The 23,105-nt window shown below is 34.3% G+C and overlaps 1 protein-coding gene across 2 annotated transcripts in view; it reads right to left on the bottom strand.

Moving 5' to 3' along the window:
• Positions 1 to 3,564: 3,564 nt before the first annotated feature.
• The window catches only part of LOC122506796 (cyclin-dependent kinase 5 activator 1), a 179,496-nt gene continuing 159,955 nt past the window's right edge, over positions 3,565 to 23,105 (bottom strand). For both annotated transcript variants that reach the window (XM_043619116.1, XM_043619117.1), the window contains exon 4: positions 3,565 to 3,698. In XM_043619116.1, coding sequence (XP_043475051.1) covers positions 3,603 to 3,698 — 96 coding nt within the window. In that variant the 3' untranslated portion in view covers positions 3,565 to 3,602. The remainder of the gene's footprint in view (positions 3,699 to 23,105) is intronic.

The raw sequence follows: 23,105 nt of genomic DNA, 5'->3' as shown, positions 1-23,105 counted from the left end.
AATATTCTTGCAATATTGATTAATAAGGTTCAAACTGATCGTATGAAATGAAAATGAATTAAATATATTTTTAAACACGCCTTCTCACGTAATATACTTAGTCATAACTGATACTATACCTATTACTGTCAAATAAAAAAGATAAAAGGAAAAGAATTTCATATGCTAAAAAAATATCACGATATCGGTATGTGTATTGAACTCGGATACTTCAGAACCATATAAAAAGAAAAAGTTTCAAAATGGTTCTAATGAAGTTTACGAACCTAAACTTATTGACTCACATGATGATTGGATTTCTATATAATAGTCAGAGCTGCTACGTGAAAGAATCGGTCTACCCTTGGTACTTCCGTTTCTTAGTAGCTAATCACATTTTATTCTACTTAATATTGCACACACCGGCGCAGGGCCATTTCCCTGTAATTGGAGCCTTTGTGGCCCCAACGTATAAATTATGTACGACGCCAATTTACCTTCTGTATTTTTGTCAAAAGACAGGAATGAACATCGGAGATCCTCGAAAAAATCCAGAAACGGATTATAAAATTCATTCAATCCCTTTTTTCTTCAAAGATTTAAAGATGTATGAATTACTCCCGAAAATTTAGTATATTTTTTAAGAATTTTCACATACGTCGTGAAGATTACGAAGCTAATAACAAAGTCGCTTCTTGGGTAATTCTCATTATTCACGCAGAATTGCATTCTGATTTCTGAGCAGTGTTTCTTACTTAATTATCTCTTATGTACTTGTCTCTTACAGAATTAAATATAATCATACATTTTTATACTATATCGTATATAAGTACGCGGTAGATTCCATTAACCGTTACTTACATAATTAAACTTGAATCAGTGATATCATTATTTATGATTTTCTTAAGAAAGTCTCGAAACTTTAAACTAATTTTGCTTTTTTATGAAAAAAATTGGATCTATTTGATAAGTTTTGAAAAATATTTAATTACATACCATTTAGAGTATAATGACTGGAAATTATAATTTAGAATAGACTTATTGTGTTTGGGTTATAGGAGTTTAGATTGGATATATAGTACATTCAATTATAGTGAATAACTATTAAAATTCTTAGAAAAAATTAAATATTTTTTAACGCATGGTTTTCAAATTTCATTAGTATTAAGTTTTCAAGAAGCAAATTTAGTTTCGAGTTGATCTTCCTGAAATTTTTTCACTTGGTCCTCATTCTTCGTTATGAATTAAAATCAGAAGAGAATTTTCTTCTCAAGAGAAATTAACTTTAAGAGAAAAGTTTTTTCTTGCGAGAAAATTTATAGTTCAAAAGATTCTTTTTAAATCATATCTAAACTCTAATAAAAATTCGCATACTTTATTTTTAAAAGATGCATTTTGATTTAAGTGAAATAATAACAAAAGTTCCATTCACTTCTAATATCATAACGAGGAGTATCAAGAGTGCATTATTAATATCCACGATTTTTCTCAATGATCACAGCCCAATGAAAGTGGTCATCTAGACCGTCGTTACGTACTGACGAACCTCGGTACCTTCAGATGCCGACCACGGATCATAGTTTGAAACTTCTTCACTCTTGGCACGATTGGGAATTCTGGACGAATGTCTAGATCGACGTCTTGGCACGTCTTCACTGAGAGAGCGTTTTGCAGCACTAATGTTCTTTGGAACTTCCAGAAGTGCCTGGGATCGTACAAGTTGCGGTCGCTGACGACTCTTTGGGTCTTCACTTGAGGCTCGAATGATACTTTTAAGAGGAGCTAGTTTATTCTCGTCAACGTGTTTACTCTCGGATCTAGCTCTTAAACCTATTTTTCTTATTGATTTTAAGGTTGAATTCTTTTCCGGAGGCGATGGAGTTGGAATTCTAATTTCGATTTGTGTTGCTGGTTCTATAAGAGACCAGATTGGAGTCGAGAAGTCAACGGATGTTTCAATTTTTGGTGGTGTCTTTGGTGGAGACTCGTCCTTCCAACCCCCTTGATATATTGGGAATGGAGAGACTTGATTTAACAGACGCAAACGAAATTCTTCATCCTCGTCTCTACAGGGAGTAGCTTCTGGCGGTGGGATATGAGGAGGTGTGACGTTATGAAAAGGCGACCAGTCTTTAGGCTCGTCTTCTTCAAGAATCAGTTCAGGAATCATGTCCCCAGCATCTGATGGAGAGCGATCATATGGCGTCCATTTGATTTCGCTAATTCGCTTTGTCTCTCGCTTTTTTATCCCGATGTTGGGCAATGGAGAGTATCCTTCGTACGGAGCCCATTTGGCGTCCGTAATCATGATGTCTGGAGAAATGAGCCGTTTGATAATTCGATTGTCCATTCTCATCACCTGTCTAGGATCCGGTTCCGGAGAAATACTTCTCCGAACACTGTATTTGTGGCGTTCTTTCAAACTCTTGGTCTTTGAATCATCTTGACTCTTGGACCATTTCGAATCCTTTTGGGCTGGCAGAGAAAAATGTGATTTACCCGCCCACAAAGATCGGAGGCTTTTCTTACTCTCTGGGCTGAGTACTTTCTCTTTCGTACTTGACTTTCTGTCCTGTATACTTAGAGTTCGAGATGTTTTAAAGAGCTCAGTAGGTCTAGAGAATTTCCTTGGTTTAACAATTTCAGGGGCTACAATCGTTGATTTTGAATCAGCACTTGTACTTGGTAGAGGTCGAATTTCTCGAGCTCGATTCTGAATTTTTTCATCCTTACTGTGCCTGTTGTCTTCGCTAGCGTGTTTTCTCAACTCAGGTCTTTCTACCTGAAGAGTGGATGGCTTTTCAAACGATCTGGAAGATACAAGATCTCGTAGGAAAGGGCGTTCCTCTTTCTCATTGGTAGGCGAAGGTGCAACGATCTTTGACTTAGGACAAGTACATCTTGGTTTTGGATTGGGCAACACCTCAGGAACTTGCAGAGTCCATCTGGCTTCACGAGCCATTCTTGTATCGTCACTTGCATGTTTTCTAAGATCATGTGGAGGAGTTAGAAGTCCCTGGACCGACCACTTGTCAGTCTCTGCGCTGTGATGTTTTCTGAGGTCTCCTCTCTCTGGTTTCTTCTCCTCAGGCGTGGCAGGAGTATGACAAGAGCACTTACCCCTTTTAGAGAGTTCCAAGTCAGTTTTCGATGCATGAAGCTCCCAACGATACTCCGTTCCATCGCTCGCGTGCCTTCTTAAGCCCCAGAGAGCATCATCAGGTGAAAGGAAACTTGTGTTAGCCCATCGCGTTTCAGTGCTCCCAAACTTTTGTAATTCTGGACGTTCACTGCTGATGGCTTCCAATTCATCACAGCCGCAAATTTGTTCTGCAAAACGTATGTTTGCAGGTGCTAACTCAATTGCATCCAGATCCTCGATTGTGTAGAAAATTTCACCTTTCCTCTTTTGTCCACAGGTGATACAGCGACCAGGCTCTCCCTGAGCATTATCCTCTTCGTGACGAGATTGCTGCTCCTGATGATATAGCTCTAGTTGCTCCTGAGTTGAGGTCGAAGGGTCATGCTGCAAGAGCTGTTCTGCATTCAGAAGCCCGTCGTCAGAGAGTTGTGGCGTCGCAGCCGTGTCTGGCGATTCGCACCAACAGGTGTGTGTAGCTCCGTCAAGCTGCCTTGGTGGGAACCGTGACTCCGGAGACGACAAGGCTTCGCTCTAAACCGTTCCCAGTCAGATTGACTCGATCTCCGGCTCCGCAGGCCTGAAATGTAATAATATTTTAGAATAGAAACAACAGAACTAGACAGCGCATAAAATATACAGAAGAAATCTTTCAGTGAAATTGTTTAAAACCTTGGGGGAAAGTATTTAACACCTCGACAAATAAAACCCCTAATAAGTTCGGTCTCACTTTTTAGGCACTAAAAGGGACTGGGAGCAGGTTAAAACCAAGATTCCCCTACAGGCAAAATCGTTTACAGTTTAATAGAAGATAAAGTCTAGATCATGATTTCGAGTGTGCTTGCTAAAAAAAGTTTTGCCCCTAGACATAAAGATCAATAATGATACTTTCAAAGGCCAAATCAAGAATGGACCAACGTGTCGCACTCTTACACAGAAAAAAACTTTACTCAAAATGAGTATATCATATGATACTCATTTTGAAGTGCAACAAAAATGATACCCCTTCGACTCATTCTGAGTTTCTGGGGAAAAGACTCAAAATGAGTAAAAGCGGTATCATTTTGGGTTTATGATAAAATTACATTAGCATTGGAATAACTGGGAATAATTCATAAAAATATGAATTAAAATAATTATGTATATAATGAATAAACACGTTGGACTTGTCAAAACATTAATACTTGAAGTCGATTTATCGCATTTATGAGAAATTAAAAGCAATTTTTTAGGTTACCCTGCCGGAAGAATGGACTGAAAAAGTACTGAAATTGTACTGGCCTCCAGTACAATTTCAGTCCGTTTTTTTATTGTTTCGGTAGACATTTTTAAAGTCCTTTAACAGTAGTTTCAAATGTAGGTTACAAACCATTGTTAACAGTCTGGAAGTGAAAATAAAAAAGGTTAACAAAATTTTCAACGAAATTCCCGTTAAATTTTAAATTTACATTGTAACCCCTGCTTTAACAATAGACCCGAAAGCCTATTGTTGTATGGGATTATAATTTTATGGCTTAAAAAGTTTACAATTTAAATAATTAAATTTTCAAAAAAAAAATTTTTTTTCTTTTTTTTCAAAGAATCTGAGTTCATGAAAAACAAATATAATGTTGAAATATAAATAAAAATTATTTTTAACATTAACAAAGAAATATTCGTCCTTCAACTTAATGACGGTCAGGCCATAAACATCACCGATAGCGACCCTTTTGCAGGTAATTTTTCCCAGTACAATTTCAGTGCTGAAACGCAGCAAATTTTCACTGAAATAGCACTGAGCTCTCAATACTAATTCCCCAGTACAATTTCAGTCCATTCTTCCGGCAGGGTAGTCACTTGTGAATTGACTGACAGGGATAGCAACCATATAACACGAAACATGCGAAACACAAAAAAAGTAACGGCGCAACGCGCAGCAGACACTTTCTATAGTTGTTGCCAACATAACACATACAAAAAACTAGAACCTGACATTTTTTCTATTTTGAGTCACTTGAAGTTGCCGATTACTCATTTCGAGACCGACTTCCAAATGCGTTGCAACAAAAGTGAGGCTGGAGTCCCATGGTAGCGTTTTGCGTTGCGTTTTGTAACTACACGGAAAAAATTCCGGGACATTAGATGCGCCGAGGACAGTGTCAACAGCACTACATTTCATTTTTTGCACGTCTGAGGTGCCATTTCGAGATATTAGACGTACATATTGCACGTCAGATACGCCAAACTGGCACAGATGGCGTGCAAAATAAATGTAGAAGAAAATTTGACACAACCTGTACATCTAACGTGCCGATACTTTTTCCGTGGAGGCAATGGAGTGCAAATAGAGCAAACATATATCTGTATCTCTCTCACACTCATTGCCTAGTTACAAAACGCAACGCAAAACGCTGCCATGGGACTTCAGCCTCAAAGTTTTGCGTTGCGTTTTGTAACTAGGCCATGAGTGCAAATATAGCAAACATATATCTCCATCTCTCTCACACTCATTGCCTAGTTACAAAACGCATCGCAAAACGCTGCCATGGGACTTCAGCCTAAGAGTTTTACGAAAGCACTGCAAGTGGCTTTTTTGTACCACCTGGTAGGGTGAAAAAGCCAACTCGCGATTTTAGCAGAATATGTTATTAATTTTGGTATTTTTATAGTTTTTCTTTATTTATATGACAAATAATCTTATTTTTAAAATATTTTAATAAATTTTAAAGAGTTTTCAGCAAGGAAAATTGAATTTTTATGTTAAGGTGTTACGCTCGCGACAGTCACTCTCAAAAGTAAATTTTAATAAAATGCTATAGTATGGTGCAGTTACGGTAGCATTTTTTGGCTTGGACTGTACTGAATACATAGTCAGCCCTATGTACAGACACACTCACACACAAGTATACTATTAGAATATTATTTATATTATACCTTTTCACTGAAACGGTTAATATTGTTAAATCTTTTTGTTCTAAATTTTTCAAATATTCATTTATAATATATTCGTTTTTGAAAACAATCTATAGACAATTTTAGAAGTTATTAGAAGAAATGTGCCATTTATATGCACTCTTTATAGGTTAACCATGTTAAATAAAAAACTTTTAACTTAAATATATTGTTTTAGAAACGATCAATTGTTTTAAAATTGTGCAAGTTTGTAGATCTTGTTATTAACTATTCAGATTTTAAATTTCAGGAAATTCTATAGAAAAGTGCGATCGTGAGCGTACTACCTTCAGTTTATCTGTTTTCGATTTACACTAAAAATTTTTTGTACCTTTTCTAAAAGTCCTCTTTAAGTTTTACCACAGATACCATATTTTTTGTTGCAACCGTTTATTCGTTGTTAATTTTTTTAATGCATTTTGAACTATTTTTTCGTCGTGTTTAATTAATTTTATTAACTAAACACGAGAAATTTTGTAAAATAAGAAGGTTAGTTTAAGTAGAAAACAAATGAATTGCACATCATATTCAATGGATTTTTGTCGCTGGCTTTTTTACCCCAAGACCAGTTTCTCAAAAGGCTAAAATAAATTTTGAATATAGTTCAATTTCCAAAAATTAACATTGTATACGTTTTCAGTATAATTTTCTCCTTATGTACAAATATTTACTTTTATTACCCGTTCACTTAATCAGGTTGTAATATGTTTGAAAAGTTCATCGAAATGTTTCGCGCAGAGCAACTCAAAAATTAAAATTACAATAAAAACTATATTACTATAGGTAATAAATAAAATGAATATAATAAATAAAACTCAAATAGCTTTTCCACACCTTGGCTTTTTACCCCACTCTACCCTACTATAATTTTCTTTTAACCCCTTGGCTGTCAACGAGATTTCCACTGTTTGGGCCAAAAGTGTGTTGAAAAAAATTTTAATGGATTTTTATGAAACTTGGTACCCTAAGGTTTCTGGGGTCGCTGATCACGAATCTGACATCAGTTTTTAGAAATTCAAAATGGCGGATCCAAGATGGCGGAAATTTTTTCAAAATTCGTCGAATTTGCTTGAAACTTGTTACTCGGGGGTTTTAAGGGTCGCTGATTACGAATCTAACATTAGTTTTCTAAAATTCAAAATGGCGGATCCAATATGGCGGACGACAAAATAAAAAATTATTTATAATAGCTTGAAACTGAATATTCGGGGGTTTTTAGGGTCGCTGATTACGAATCTGAAATCAGTTTTTCAAAATTCAAAATATCTGGTTCAATATGGCGGAAAATTTTTTAAAATTTATTGAATTTGTTTGAAACTGGTTAATATGACATCAGTATGATAATTTTTGGTGAAATCGAATTTCGATAAATACCCTAGAAAAATAATGACAGATTCGTAATCAGCGACCCTAATAACCCCCGAGTATTCAGTTTCAAGCCAATGTGATCAATTTTTTATTTCCTTGTCCGCCATATTGGATCCGCCATTTTGAATTTTGGAAAACTAATGTTAGATTCGTAATCAGCGACCCTTAAAACCCCCGAGTAACAAGTTTCAAGCAAATTCGACGAATTTTGGAAAAATTCCGCCATCTTGGATCCGCCATTTTGAATTTCGAAAAACTGATGTCAGATTCGAAATCAGCGACCCTAAAAACCCACGAGTACTACGTTTCAAGTCAATCTGATCAATTTTTTATTTTGTTGTCCGCCATATTGGATCCGCCATTTTGAATTTTAGAAAACGAACGTCATATTCGTAATCAGAGACCTCGAAAACCCCCGAGTAACCGGCTTCAGGAACATTTAAGAAGTTTTTAATCACTTTTTTTAAGTTGCGCGTCATGAAACACTTTTGGCATATATGCGTCAGCGACAGTCAACGGGTTAATGTGCGGTTAGTTCAAAATCAATGGTAATAGAGAATTGCTTGAAAACTTCAGCAAAATTAATTAACATATTAATGCACATTACTGTTGAATATTAGAATTTTTTACCGTACGGTTCTCGAGATATCGTCGTCGCTAATGGTCGCGGCGAACGAAAAACTGACTACCCAGTAAAAAAAATTCGATACACGGACCCCGGAGTTCGTATTCGAGCTCGGTAGCTCGTATGAGAAATATGAGAAAACTCTCATATGTACGAGCCTTTTCCGTAATAATAACGGCACAATATTGGCAAAGTTGATCAATCTTTAATGGCAAGATTCAATTGCCAGTGATATCACGAAGATCGGCCCATTATTGGCACTTTAATGGCAAACATTTTGTATCTTTGATGGCAAATTATAATTGTCAGTATTGGGGCGTAGCTTGGCCCAATAACGGCACGTTATTGTCAAAGTTGATCAATCTTTAATGGAAAAATTCAATTGCTAGTGATGTGACGAAGATCGGCCCATTAAAGGTACATTAATGGCATTTTAATTTGGTAAAATTTTTTCTAAGAATTTAATTTTAAGAAACATTCAGTTATTCAATAAATTATTTATTTTGTATTTAAATAATTGAATAAGCTTGAAAAGGATTCAAATTAAAATATTCGAAACTTTGAATTTTCTATATTTTTTACTGTCAATTTTAAAGAATTAATTGTTTTGAAAAAGTTTAATTAAGTATTAATTTAAAAAAGAAGTTATTAATGTTTTCGAATAATTTTACGATTAAAGAAATTCGTAAATAAATGTAACAGAAACCTTTTTTTGAGTAAAATTTTTCCTTTATTATCTAAAAATTAAGAAATTTTCAATTTATTCAATAAATTATTTATTTTTGCATTTAAATAAGGGAAGTGTTCCGGTTGTGGGCACCCTTTTGTTTTTGCCTCATAACATTTGTCCATGTGCATATTATACAAATATATGTGTACGAATTTAAAGCTAGAGGTCTAAGGTGACTGTCAGTGAAGGAATTAAATTGATTCCTTTAAATAAAAAAGTTTTATTAGAAATTTAGTGAAATGGGAATTTTTTGACAAAAAAAATTTTGTACCCGGTTGTGGGCACCCTTGAAAAATCCGCTAAAAATGGAAAAATATTAAATGAAACCAACACAAATAAAGAAGAAATGAAAGTTTCTTTATTTTAAGAGAATTTGCTGGGATAAAGAACAAAAATGATGACACGTTTTCACACTATGCTCATCGCTAACAAAAGCATAATGCTTGCATGTGAAGTAGCTAGTACTCATAACATAACGCACTTCTAATGCACTGAACGACTATATTCATCGCATTTAATGGAGTTTGCGGCTGTCACTTTCCTTGGCAGAAAGTTTAGATAGATGAGACAGTAGTCCTCATCATTGTCAGATGGTAGAGCCTCCTTAACATAAAGGTGCCCACAACCGGGAATGACAGTCATTTTTTAAAAAGACCAACACATTTTGTGATGCAGGATTTTGGTTAAACACGAAGGTAAATCACAAAATATAATGACAAAACTGCAAAAAAAAAATTAAACCCTTTTTTTCTGAACGAATCTACACCCATATGTTGCTCTTCGAAAACAATACAAAATTACTTTTTTATTTATTTAATGCAAATTTTCTTTATTATGCTCACAGCTATTACACAAATGCATATATTTGTTTCGTTATCAATACGAAAAGTCCGTCTTGTCAACGAACACGACTTGCAATACTTAGATCAGTAAAGTCTGCTTGCCGTCGAAGTTTACATAGGGGTGCCCACAACCGGAGGGTGCCCACAACCGGCGCACTTCCCCTAATTAAATTCTCGTAGAATTTTCTAGTAAAAATTGATTTCAAAATGGATTCTAGTCAAATTTTTAAATAATAATTAAATATTAAAAACATAGCATGAATTTTGATATTAAAATTTTTTTAAATTCAATTGCCAATGATGTGACGAAGATTGGCCCATTAAAGGCACATTAATGGCAAAAAATTTTTATCTTTGATGGCAAAATATAATTGCCAGAATTGCGGCGTTGCTTGGCCCAATAATGGCACATTCACGGCAAAGTTGATCAATCTTTAATGGTAAAAGACAATTGCCAGTGATGTGACGAAGATCGGCTAATTAATGGCTCATTATTGGCACTTTAATGGCAAAAAATTTGTATCTTTCATGGCAAATTATAATTGCCTGTATTGGGACGTAGCTTGGCTCAATAACGGCACAATATTGGTAAAGTTGATCAATCTTTAATGGTAAAAGACAATTGCCAGTGATGTGACGAAGATCGGCTCATTAATGGCTCATTAGTGGCACTTTAATGGCAAAAATGTTGTATCTTTGATGGCAAAATATAATTGCCAGAATTGGGGTGTAGCTTGGCCCAGGAATGGCACATTAATGTCTATCATTTTGTATCTATGATGGCAAATTATAATTGCTAATATTGGGACGTAGCTCGGCCCAATAATGGCACAGTATCGGCCAGTGTAGTGTAGCTTATAAGAATCCTTTTGCTTCCTCGACTTCATGTCAGAGTAGCAGAGTGGTCAGAGTGTTAGGCTCATTACGGAAAAGGCTCGTATGAGAGTTTTCTCATATTTCTCATACGAGCTACCGAGCTCGTATACGAACTCCGCGGTCCGTGTATCGAATTTTTTTTACTGGGATGGATACTAGTTACATACATTTGAACAAACATACAAGTTATCATTTAAACTATTTGATTAGAGTAAACAAATAAACAACATTTTTTCTTAAATACTGAAAATAGAGTCAGTAATTTTCTAAAAAAAATTATAATATAACCCAGTGGACATAGACATCCGTGGGATATCCTTTTCAGAACGTTCTTAGGACATTGTAAAAAACAGCTTTAAAATATCCTAAAGATATGTTAACAATGTCTTAAAAAAGATATCTTGAAGATGTCTTAAAGGCATACTTAAAGGCGTCTTAATCAAATTCTATGTCTGGCCTGAAGACGTCCAAATTTGTCATATTATTGATATTTTGAGGAAGTATTTTAGACATGCTTAAGAAATGTTGAGGACATTTTTAGGGCATGATTCAGACATTCTCAGGACACATTGAGGACATTATCAGGACACACTTAGGATATTTTTAGGACAGGCTTGGGACATTTTCAGGACACATTGAGGACATGTGTGGGACATTATCAGGACACACTGAGGACATTTTTAGGACATGTTTGTGACATTCTCAGGACACGTTGAGAACATTTTTAGGACATATATAAGCTCAGATACACTCATAAATCATAAATTATCTAATCTCATCAGTCATCCACGGTGAGTATCTATTTCTACGACTAGGCAGATGAGGTCGTGTGAAACCGTCAAAAGCAGTGGTTAAAAAATAAGTGAGCCTATAAACTTCTAAATTTATATCAGGCTCCGGAAGAATACACTGTAAAAAAGGGAGTTAAATTTTAACTCCACAGGAGATTCTATAAAAGTCGCACCCATTTGGGAGCTGAAGCGAAGGGAGTTGGATGAAGGGAGATAAAATTTACACAGTAAAAATAAGAATCAACTCCAAAAGGGAGTTGATTTTTAACTCGAAAAATTTCACTCCCAACTTTAGTGACCGTTAACTCCCGAAATTGTTTACAGTGTACGAATGAAATGTGATTGTCTATCAAATTGAAATTTGTCTCTTTCGAACTTAAATTTAATACTTATCAGGTCAAGATGTGACAAGAATAACACCGCATGTTGACAAAATGAAAGTATCCAAATCGTTTATAAAAATTATTTCAATTCTAGTGCTAGAATTATTTAATTGGTGAGTAGCGCTATGAGGTACTACACATACATACCCGCTCAATAAAACATAAATATAAGGTAATTAGTAATAGAAGAAGAAATATTTAAGTTGCAATTAAAATCTCCCATTATTATAACATTGTTAAAATTTCGTATAAGAGTAGGTATTTCATTTTCTAGATCATTGCCAAACGAGACACCCGGTGGACGGACACAATGATTCTTCGTTGTTTACGCACATATGCGACGAATAAATTAAAAACAACTGAGGCCTTGGATCGAATAACTCGCCCGACGCTCGGAGGCACGAGCTAATACCAGTCGGGTAGCAGTGAGTGACCCAGAGGCGCTCACTGCTCACTGATTGGCAGTTGCGCGTTTCTCCGAGCGTTGTGCGAGTTATTCGATCCAAGGCCTCAACTGTGAAGCAAACAAAAGTCACAGATTTGTTGTTAAAAAATAAATTTTTTAATAAGAAAATATAATGTTGGGGTAAATGTGAGTATTACCGTCGGTGCATGAGTTACCGTGGTTTCGCTATTTTTGGTAAATTTTGTCATTTATGACCGAATTTGTTATCCCAAAAAATTCAAATAGTTACTTTCATATTGTACGTGTTTAATAAATAAAAAATTATAGATATTTAACTTGTATTTCTCGTTTTAAAAAATTCTAAATCTCGTAGGTGCGGAAAGTTTGATAAATTGCTCATTGTAATGCAAAAATACAGTTTTATATAAATCGCTTTTTTATTATTAATACTTTTAAACTTCTTAATTTTTGTATATTCGATTAACTAATGTATTTTTAAAGTCAAAACTTCGTGGTAAATTATGATTCAATGTATTTTTATTTTATTAACACGGTAATTGGATAACATTTTGAACTTGTGCGTCAAATACCGTAAGTCGTTATTATTATTATAAATAATAAGTAAAGTGGCAAATCGTGCTTTTCAAGTTAAAGGAGAACCGCAGGAATTAAAAAATGATTTCATAATGATTTAGACCTTATACTATTATTATTTTAATAATAATTACTATTTTCATAAAAAATATTTAATTAAATGTTATTAGGTACTAAATAAAGCCACTAAATAAAGTTATTAATAGATATATAACGAATTGTGATTATTATTAGTATCTGGTAAAACATAAGAATATTATTTATTGTTAAATTAATAAACAATTGCTTCAAATTTGCTTAATTTCATTCAACCGTTTACGATTTCTACAAGTTGGAATTTTCGCGGTATAAGGCACACGGTATTTCGATCCTGAAGCTTTGAGCACCACGGTAATACCTGCACTTGCATTACTTTTAAAAATATTTATTATTTAATAAAATATACGCTCTACGACATTCTCAATTTTCTTAATATATCAAATAAAGTCAAAGATCAATTTAAGGGGACATTCCAGTTCAAAACAGGCAAAAAGAAGGCTTTTTTAGTATATATTATTAAAATAACTATGACATTTATTTAAAAAATTTCTTTTACATGTAATAAATAATTTATTTAAGAATTTTTAAAAAAAAAATTTTCAAGATCGAGATCTAGTTAATTTTAACTAGTGAATCCGGAATTAGTCCGAAACAGTCAAAAATTAGACCGGACAATTTAGTGAATGTTAATAAAAAAATAATTATACAAGTTACACATATTAATTATTATTACTTTATGGTACATTCAACATATTTTTTCGATTTACCTATCGCAATTTTATTTACATTAGCTTAAAATTTCTAACGCTTACGGATTCGAACCTACACCTATCTAACATTATATAGCACCGAAATCGAATACACTAACCACTATACCACGCTCGCATGGGAGTTCAAATTCATAATAGAATTTATGAAGTGTCACGAAAAGAAATGACAAGAAACTAATACATCAGTGTTAATTTTAATATTGAAACAAGATAACTAATAATACTAGTAAATTTGTAAAAACAAATTGACTGCAGAATTAAATATTTTATTTACCATAAGTAAATACCCTGCATAAAAAGTGGGACCGATTTCGGACTAATCCGGAATTTGTCCGCAACAGTACGGTTTATTGTGGAGTTTTTTCACCATGAATTAGGTTTGAAATCAATACCGTGTTTTATATCTATTGAATCCGTAACTAGTCCGGTTTAGTCCGAAGTTAATCAGATCATATGCAACTAGTTAATACAGAAGTAATCCGGTTGGTTTAACCAGTGAATCCGCAGCTAATCCGAAACAGTCTGCTTATGGACAGGTTTTTGTCGCTCGGAATTTGTCCGGATAAATGCGGTTTGTGTATAACCAGTGAATCCGGAATTAGTCCGATCTAGTCCGAAGTTAGTCTGACAATACGCATTTTGCAAATGTGAAATTATTAAATCCGGAATTAATCTGGTTTTTGTCAGGTTTTTGTCATACGAAATTATAATTATAGTTTAAATTTATCTGCATTTAATACAAATTGTTTTTAACATACAAATTCAATATTATACAAAAATCATTCCTGATTAAGTCTTTGAATTGGATTGAATATGGATTGTTTTGAACTGTCTGTGGATTGTATATATTTACAAATTCTTATAATAATAAGAGTTATTTTCAGACTGTGGTGTTTTGATCAGATATTATTCGGATTGACGCTGACTGTTACCGGATTCTTTGCATACAGATTTTGTATTGTTCCATACTTGTTTCGGATTAAATCTTTTAACTGGATTAAATTCGGATTATTGCGGATTGATTCCGTATTATTTACATATTGATTTCGGATTATTTCGTATTTATTTTAGATGAGTTTTTTGACGGACATAATTTCGGATTGTTGCGTAATAATTACGGACTTAATTCATAGAGTGTTTTCGGATTCAGGTTTTCGTTCGGATTGATATCAGACTAGCGCGGATCATTTTCGGACCTTTTTCGTACAATTTTCGGACAAATCCGTACTAATCTGTCCGTATTTAATCCGGAATTGGTCCGACATTTTTACCACGGTGGATTTGCTTGAAAATCATTACGGGGGGGTTTTTAGGGTCGCTGATTACGAATATGACATCATTTTTTCAAAATTAAAAATGGCGGATGCAATATGGTAGACGAAAAAAAAATTAAACGAAAAAAAAATTAAAATAAAAAATTTTTCTTTTCCGCCATATTGGATCCGTCATTTTGAATTTTGAAAATTTGATATCTAATTTGTGATCAGCAACACCAAATACATTTTTGTTTGTCTTTTTTAAAAACTGCAAATGAGAAAACATTTAAATCATTCGATTGCTTATCCGCATACAAAAACATCTTTGACATGACGAAGAATAAGGATGTATAACTTTTGTTTTACTTCGAATTTTGCAATAATATTTTCGGAGAGTATTCTTGACACTATAAGAAATCCGAAAATAAAAAAAAATCAATTTTTTTCACATTTTGAACTGGAATGTCCCCTTAAAAAAATTATACAAATATCTTGTGAGGTTTGTTCACAATCTATTAACTAAGTCTGCATTAAATTTTAAACCACGGTAGTACACACATTTACCCTACGTTTTTTTAATAAAAGTGTTAAACTAATTACGTATTTTTCTGCAAAAATTGTTTGTTTGCATGAATAAGTCCAAAATATGGACAAATATAGGTTATGAAGATCTCAATATTCTTGTCCCTTCGACTATTTATCCATCTTTATGGTTTTTTGACAAGGTGTTGGTCCGGTTCCTGATGGAAAATCGGAGCTCCACTGAACGAGCGAATATATGCATGTGTATTTAAAGAACGGGACCTTAACTCACTACTGGCAAAGAAATTGAATTGATTCCGTCGGCTAGAAAAATTTTATTAAACATTTAATATAGTGGTTATTTTTCTAAAAAAGAAAATTTTGGTTCGGTTGTGGGCACTCTTGAAAAATCTACTAAAAATGCAAAACAAAGAAATAAGGAGACATTCATTAACTACATAAGGATAATTTACCATCATTTTAAAACGTCATGTAAAAAATTAAGCTTTTAAACATTGTTGTGATACCTGGTACTGGATCACAAAAAATAATATATTTACTGTGTAAATACGCATTGTACTTATCATATTGAACCGACAGACTAGCTCAGTCGGATAGATGCCTCGTTTGGCGGTCGTTTAAGGACCAAGAGTATAGTACCCTTGGTTCGCGCCCATTTGGCTTGGTATTTTTCCGTCACGTGAGACAATCTGAGCGGGAGGTTTGACGTCGAGGTATAATGATGTGCACCGTCGATTATTGTCCGGTACACACCATTAGAACTCGACTGTCGATAAACCGGTTGTACTCAGGAGAGGTTTTTTACAGTTTCCCTCTCCACTGGCGAGAAAACCCATTAGACGGGTGGTCCAGGCAAATGCGAGTACTCCTAATTTTCAAGTCGCTCTGTAGGCGCAAAACTTAGTATTAGGAAAATGTATATAAGAAATATTATGTAAGAGAAAATGTAAACACACTTGTATAGCTAGATAAGCTTAAGACGGGTGTATAAACCAAATAAATAAAAAAAAAAGTCATATTGATTAAATCACTTCGATTTGTGGAATTCGTACAAGTTACTTTTCGCAAAAGTAACAAATGGTAATGATGTCGCTTTGAACAAATGACAATTCGTTAAAATAGCAGATCGTGACAAATGGCGTTTCGTTGTAAATACAGTTCGATTAAATGACATTTCGTTAAATTAACAGTTCGGCTGAATGCAGTTCGGTCAAATGTCATTTGGGGAATATTCATGCGCCTCTATCTTAATGTAATTTAATTTGTTGTCCTCATGGTTTCCTGGCACAAAATAAATTCTAATTGTTATTGCAATATAAAATGAGAAAAAAATTATCAAGAAAACTTTTTCTTCATACCTCGGTCGAAAGTACGTACTTCCCTTTGCGTTTTCGCAGCAGAAAGTCAAACATTTGTGCTTTGGTTGATTTCATACCCAACCTCTATTACAGCGGGAGTAAAATAATTCTCTGTCGGTAAAAACACCACTGTCGGTAAATAAGAAATTTTCGAGTTCAATGACAATTTAATGAGTAATTGTTATCGCAATATAAAATGAGAAAAAAAATTATCAAGAAAACTTTTTATACTTTATAAATTTATTATCAACAAGCTCTGAATATTGAAATGAACGAAATCTTTTGCTGATATAATTATTTTCAAAATTATTTTCATAAACATTAACAACAAAAATAAAATAATTAAAAATTTGTTATTTTCTTTTTTAATACGTGCCAAAATGTTATAATAAAATTTTAATAATTTGAAGAAATAATGAAATTGTGTTCATTAGAACGTTTAGAATTTTAGAAACATAAAATTAATTTTGTACCACCAGAAAAATTCTTTTGAAAATATAATATATTAATTTATCTTTTTCACATTTTTTTTCGTGCCTGCCCCCGACCAGAAGGACTCGCTTCGCTCGTGCATCAAATGTCGGGACAGGCGAATATTGTTTGCAAGAAAGAGACAGAGAAAAAACCAGAGCTTCACGAGTGTCCGCTAGAGGCGTTGAAGCGAGGAGCAAAAGTAAATAAAGATGGCCGGCTGTCAAATGAAACACGATTGCAATTTTTTAAAAGAATAAATTAGCAAGCGTACTTTCGACCGTATATATAAAGAAAAATAGTATTCATTACACGGGCAGAAATTCGAAAGCCCTAAACTACGCGATGATGCCCTCGGCTTCGCCTCGGGCATCATTTCGCGCAGTGCAGGAATTTTCAAAAATTATTTTAATAAACATTAAAAACAAAAATAAAATAATTAATAATTTTGTAATTTCTTTTTTAAAACGTGCCAAAATTTTATTATAAAATTGTAATAATTTGAAGAAATAATGAAATTGTGTTCATTAGAATGTTTAAAATTTTAGGAACATAAAATTAATTTTGTTCTAACAGAAAAATTCTTTTGAAAATATAATATTAATTTATCTTGCACATTTTTTTTCGTGCCTGCCCCCGACCAGAAGGACTCGCTTCGCTCGTGCATCAAATGTCGGGGCAGGCGAATGTTGTTTGCAAGAGAAAGACAGAGAAAAAACCAAAGCTTCACGAGTGTCCGCTAGAGGCGTTGAAGCGAGGCTGTCAAATGAAACTCGATTGCAATTTTCTTAAAAAATAAATTAACGAGCGTACTTTCGACCGTATAATTATAAAGAAAAATAGTATACATTACACGGGCAGAAATTCGAAAGCCCTAAACTACGCGATGATGCCTTCGGCTTCGCCTTGGGCATCATTTCGCTCAGTGCAGGAATTTCGAACTTTCTGCCCTTATAATGTAATATTCTATTAATTTAAACAACAATATGTTGTGAGGAACAATGTCAAACAATCATCATTCTTACTTTTAGTAATACCGAGGAGCCTTAACTCCCTCCAAAGAACCCGTTGGTCGGTAATACTCCGAAGTCTACCAGCATTGTAATCATCTCGTGCATTTTTTACAAAAAACTGGACCCTGTTTATGAGACTTTTGTATTTATTTTTAATCCAGACATTACCTACCCTCTTCTACACTTTAAAACGTGGAATCCCTTTCTTTTCTAACATTTTTTATTTTAACATTCATCCATGGACAAACATTTTTTTCTTTGGTACATATATACACACAAGAGCATGTTCTTCAAACGCTATGCTATATTAATTGAATTTGTAATAAAATTTTATCTGACGTTAACAGAATGAATCTGATTAAAGTCAGTCCAATCAAAAGAATTGAAAGTGGATAGAAAACTAGCGGTATCGATTCCTTTTACATTCCAATATAAATTAAAATAAGTTTTAAATAAGTTTTACTTTTTAAAATAAGTTCTTATTTATAAGTTATTCCGATAAATTCATGTCTACCTACAAAAGGAACATGAGATTTAGAAAAAGAAATTAGATTTTGTTCATTACCAATCACACACAAATCAATCCATGACTCAGAATTGTTTGTGTGATGAGTAGCAGCATATGGAACAATATAAAAATTAAAAGATTCAAAAAAATTTTAATATAGTTGGAATTATAAGTATTTTTACTTAAATCATAACACAGGCACACAAAAAAAGGGTGTCGTGGCCGAGACACTACACTAGTATAATCCCATGTATTTTTGGCCGCTGAATCCGAAGTCCGAATGCTCAAATTTGTTCTTTTTTTGAGTTATACTCAAAAAAACGACTCAAAACACGAATTTGAACAAAAAAATTTAAAAAAATTTTTGTGACATAACAATAGCATATTTTCATGTATTTTTTCTCGCTAAATCCGGATTCGAAGTCAGAATTGACAGATTTGCTTAAAATTTTGAGATAAGCTCACAAAATTGATAAAAGAAGCGATTTAAAATAAAGAAATGGAAATTTTTTGCTATGACACTACACTACAGTATTTCCATATATTTTTACACTCGGATCTCGCATTTGAAGTCAAAATTGACAGATTTGCTCAAAATTTTGAGATAAACTCAAAAAACGACTCAAAAAACCGAATTAAGACGAAAAAATTTTTTTATGACACTACACTACTATCTTCCTATGTACTTTTTCCCGCTGAATCCGAATTAGCAGTCAGAATTGACAGATTTGCTCAAAATTTTGAGATAAGCTCAAAAAAATTATAAAAAAACAATTTAAAATAAAGAAATGGAAATGTGTAAAAACACTAGGATCTCGCATTTGAAGTCAGAATTATTTAAATGGCTAAAAATTTTTAGACACACAAGAAAATCTGTTAAGATTTAGCCACTTTGGAAATTCCGACTTCGGAATCAGAGTAAAAAAATACATGGGAATACACTAGTGTAGTGTCATATCAAAAAACTTTCTTTTTTCATTTTAAATTGTATTTTGATCAATTTTTTGAGTTTATCTCAAAATTTTAAGCAAATCAGTCAGAAATCTGTCAATTCTGACTTCAAATGCGAGATCCGAGTGTAAAAATATATATGGAAATACTGTAGTGTAGTGTCATAGCAAAAAATTTCCATTTCTTTATTTTAAATCGCTTCTTTTATCAATTTTGTGAGCTTATCTCAAAATTTTAAGCAAATCTGTCAATTCTGACTGCGTATTCGGATTCAGCGGAAAAAAGTACATGGGAATATAGTATTCAATATAATATAGGTCACTGAGAGGACAATAGTAAATCGGAAGGCCAACCGATGCAGACTAGAGATGCAGGCTAGAGATACAGGATCAACTACACGTCTCTGCTTAATTTTGGCTTTATACTGTTGGCTTAACTTTGTTAAAACAAAATTAAAAATAAATAAATACAAATATTCTGCAATTATTTATTTGAGAAATGCATTTATATTTATTTTAGAACTGCAAAATTTATTGTGAAAGAACTTTCATTAACATCAATAATTTATTTAAGTTTATATAATTATTGTGGTATTTGAATTTTGCCGCGCTAGGACTCGGTTTTTTAGTTCGTCAGTTCGTGATTATTTGTTTATGTTCAGGAATAGAGAAAAAAGGACAATAGCAGTCTGTCGTAGCAGAGCTACGTTTCTAGAATGTACCAATTCCTGTACTTGAGTTTATTCTTATTATTAATAAATACCCTTTTATTATAACATTACTGTACGTGTTTAATTGCTATCCCAAATATCTTATTACAAATTGGGGGCTCGTTCGGGATAGCAACAAAAAACGAGTAGTGAGTGACGTGTAAGTGAAGTGGCGTCGGATCACCCGTGGCAAGAAAAGCTGGCGCGGTTGGATGAACTAACCAACAAGGAGATGAGAGAGCAGCTCGAGTTGGCTGGACTTTCAGTCACTGGTGCTAGAGAGGCTATCAGAGAGAGATTGAGAAAGTTTTGGGAAGATCCGCCCATTCTCAAAGGTGCGAACAACGACAGTGACGAGGACGAAGATTATACGGATTTTGATTTGTTAACAGTAAAGGAACTTAAGTTTAGATTGCGTCGATTAGGACTGAAAACAACGGGTAATAAAGCGGAATTGAAATCTCGATTAACGCAAGCGTAGCAAGATGTTGGAAACGAAGACAGTGAGGAAACATACGGTAGTGACCGCGAGAGTGCGCAGACGAACGACGGTGACGCAGGCGCGGATTCAGAAGCAAATTTTTCTTTGGGGGGGGGGGCGATTCGTAAATTAAAACCTTATAGTAATGAAGGCATAGATATATTAATACCTAACATTACACTGTGAGTAAGTGTGTTGGGAGGGGGCGATCGCCCCTTTCGCCTTACCGTGGATCCGCGCCTGCGGTGGCGCAGGAGAACTTTTGCGAACTAACCAACATAAACAAGCAGACGACGTGTTGCGACGACAAGAAGCGTTGCGAAGACAAGACGAGTTGCGACAACAAGACGTGTTGCGACAACAGGAATTGTTGCGACAACAAGACGTGTTGCGACAAATTTGTGAGTAGAGTGATACGTATAAAGCAATATACGTGAGGCGTTTATTACAAGGTCGGCGAGATCATTTGTGAACTTTAGTGGGTGTAAAAATTCTTGGGAAACTCTTAAGGTTGCTCTTGCTCGCGAATTCAGCCCGAAAGTGGATAGCCGCGTGTTCATCGAAAACTACAACAGCGAAAAAAGAAAAACGACGAATCATATAATGAGAACTGTTACAGAATGCTGGAGATCGGAGATCGGTTTACTGTGTAGAGAGATTCAAAACGAGTGGTTGATCATGGTGCCAGACGCAATGCAGGACAGTGTAATTCGAAAATATCACGATCAAGGACATTTTGGTGTGACGAAAACAGAACTACTGATAAAAAGAGACTTTTGGTTTAATGGAATGCAAGAAAAAATTCAGAAAACGATTCAGAACTGTATAACGTTTATTCTTTCAGACAGGAAGTTCGGAAAACCGGAAGGTTTCTTGCGTCCATTGGACAAGAGTGGCGGACCATTAGATATGTATCACGTAGATCATTTAGGCCCGCTATGGTCTACAAAGAAGCAATATCAACACATATTATCAGTTATCGATGGATTCACCAAATTCGTTTGGTTGTGTCCAACCAAATCGACGGGGGCAACGGAAGTCATCAACAAAATGCTTAAACAAGCCGCAGTTTTTGGTAACCCACGCCGGATAATTACAGATCGAGGTAGTGCGTTCACCTTGAATGAATTTGAAAATTATTGTAAAGAAGAAGGAATCCATCATTCGACAATTGTCACCGGAGTTCCGCAGGGTAACGGTTCGGTGGAGCGTCTCAACCGTACCCTCATTCCTATTTTAACGAAACTTGCATCACCAATACCTGGAGAATGGCACAAATTTGTGGACAAGGCTCATCAATTTATAAATCACATACCGTCGAGAAGCACGGGAATCGCTCCATTCACTGTGTTGTTTAACACTCGTATGAGATTACCGGAAGACTCGCTAATATCGGAAATTTTGGAGCAAGAGACGATCAACAGTTTTTTAGAAGAAAGGAATGATTTACAAGTTAGTGCAAAAGAAGCTATAGCAAAAATACAGGCCGCAAATAAACGCAATTATGACAAAAAACGAAAGGACGACAGTCTTTACAATGAAGCTGACCTAGTGGCGATTCGTCGGCCTCAAGGAGGACCAGGATTAAAGTTTAGCACCAAATATTTGGGTCCATATAAAATATCACAGGTTTTAAGAGGTGATCGCTATTTGGTTCAAAAGGTGGGAACAGGAGAAGGTCCAAGAGCTACTTCAACCTCTGCAGACAATATGAAACCTTGGGCAGGAGCAGCCGTTTCGTCCAACACCTGAGGACAGGTGTATTGGTCAGGACGACCGAGTGTGGTATTTGAATTTTGACGCGCGAGGACTCGGTTTTCAGTTCGTGATTATTCGTTTATTTTCGGGAATATATAAGAAAGGACAATAGCAGTCAGTCGTAGCAGAGCTACGTTTCTAGAATGTACCAATTCCTGTACCGTCAACCGGGGCTATTTTGTGCACCAAATAGCTTTTTTTTTATTCAAAGATTTATATAAATTCAGAATTAAGAGAATAAAGAAAATCAACTTTTGATATATGTTGTGGACATCCTTCTGAAGGTTTCCTATAAATTTTGCAAAGAAAAAAATTTTTTGTCTTAGTTATAGTCATTGAAAGTCGTGAACACAATAACTCCCGGGATGGGGCTATTTTGTGCATCGAACTTTGCTTTTCTGTAATGTTGCGTAAACAATTTTTTTAATCGTTTCTGCTTCATGAAATCTTTTGTGTATATATTTGAGAGTAAGTTAAAAAAAGAATGACCTAGTAAAATTTTTTTTGTAGATATACTATACAAAAAATGTAAAATAAAGCACTAAAATTTTGCTAAAATCTGGATTTACTAAAAATTAACAATC

Source organism: Leptopilina heterotoma, unplaced genomic scaffold, assembly GCF_015476425.1.
Source record: "Leptopilina heterotoma isolate Lh14 unplaced genomic scaffold, ASM1547642v1 Lhet_434, whole genome shotgun sequence".
NCBI lineage: Eukaryota > Metazoa > Arthropoda > Insecta > Hymenoptera > Figitidae > Leptopilina > Leptopilina heterotoma.
The sequence above is the reverse complement of the archived record's forward strand: the minus strand, read 5'-3'. Positions and strand labels throughout refer to the sequence as shown.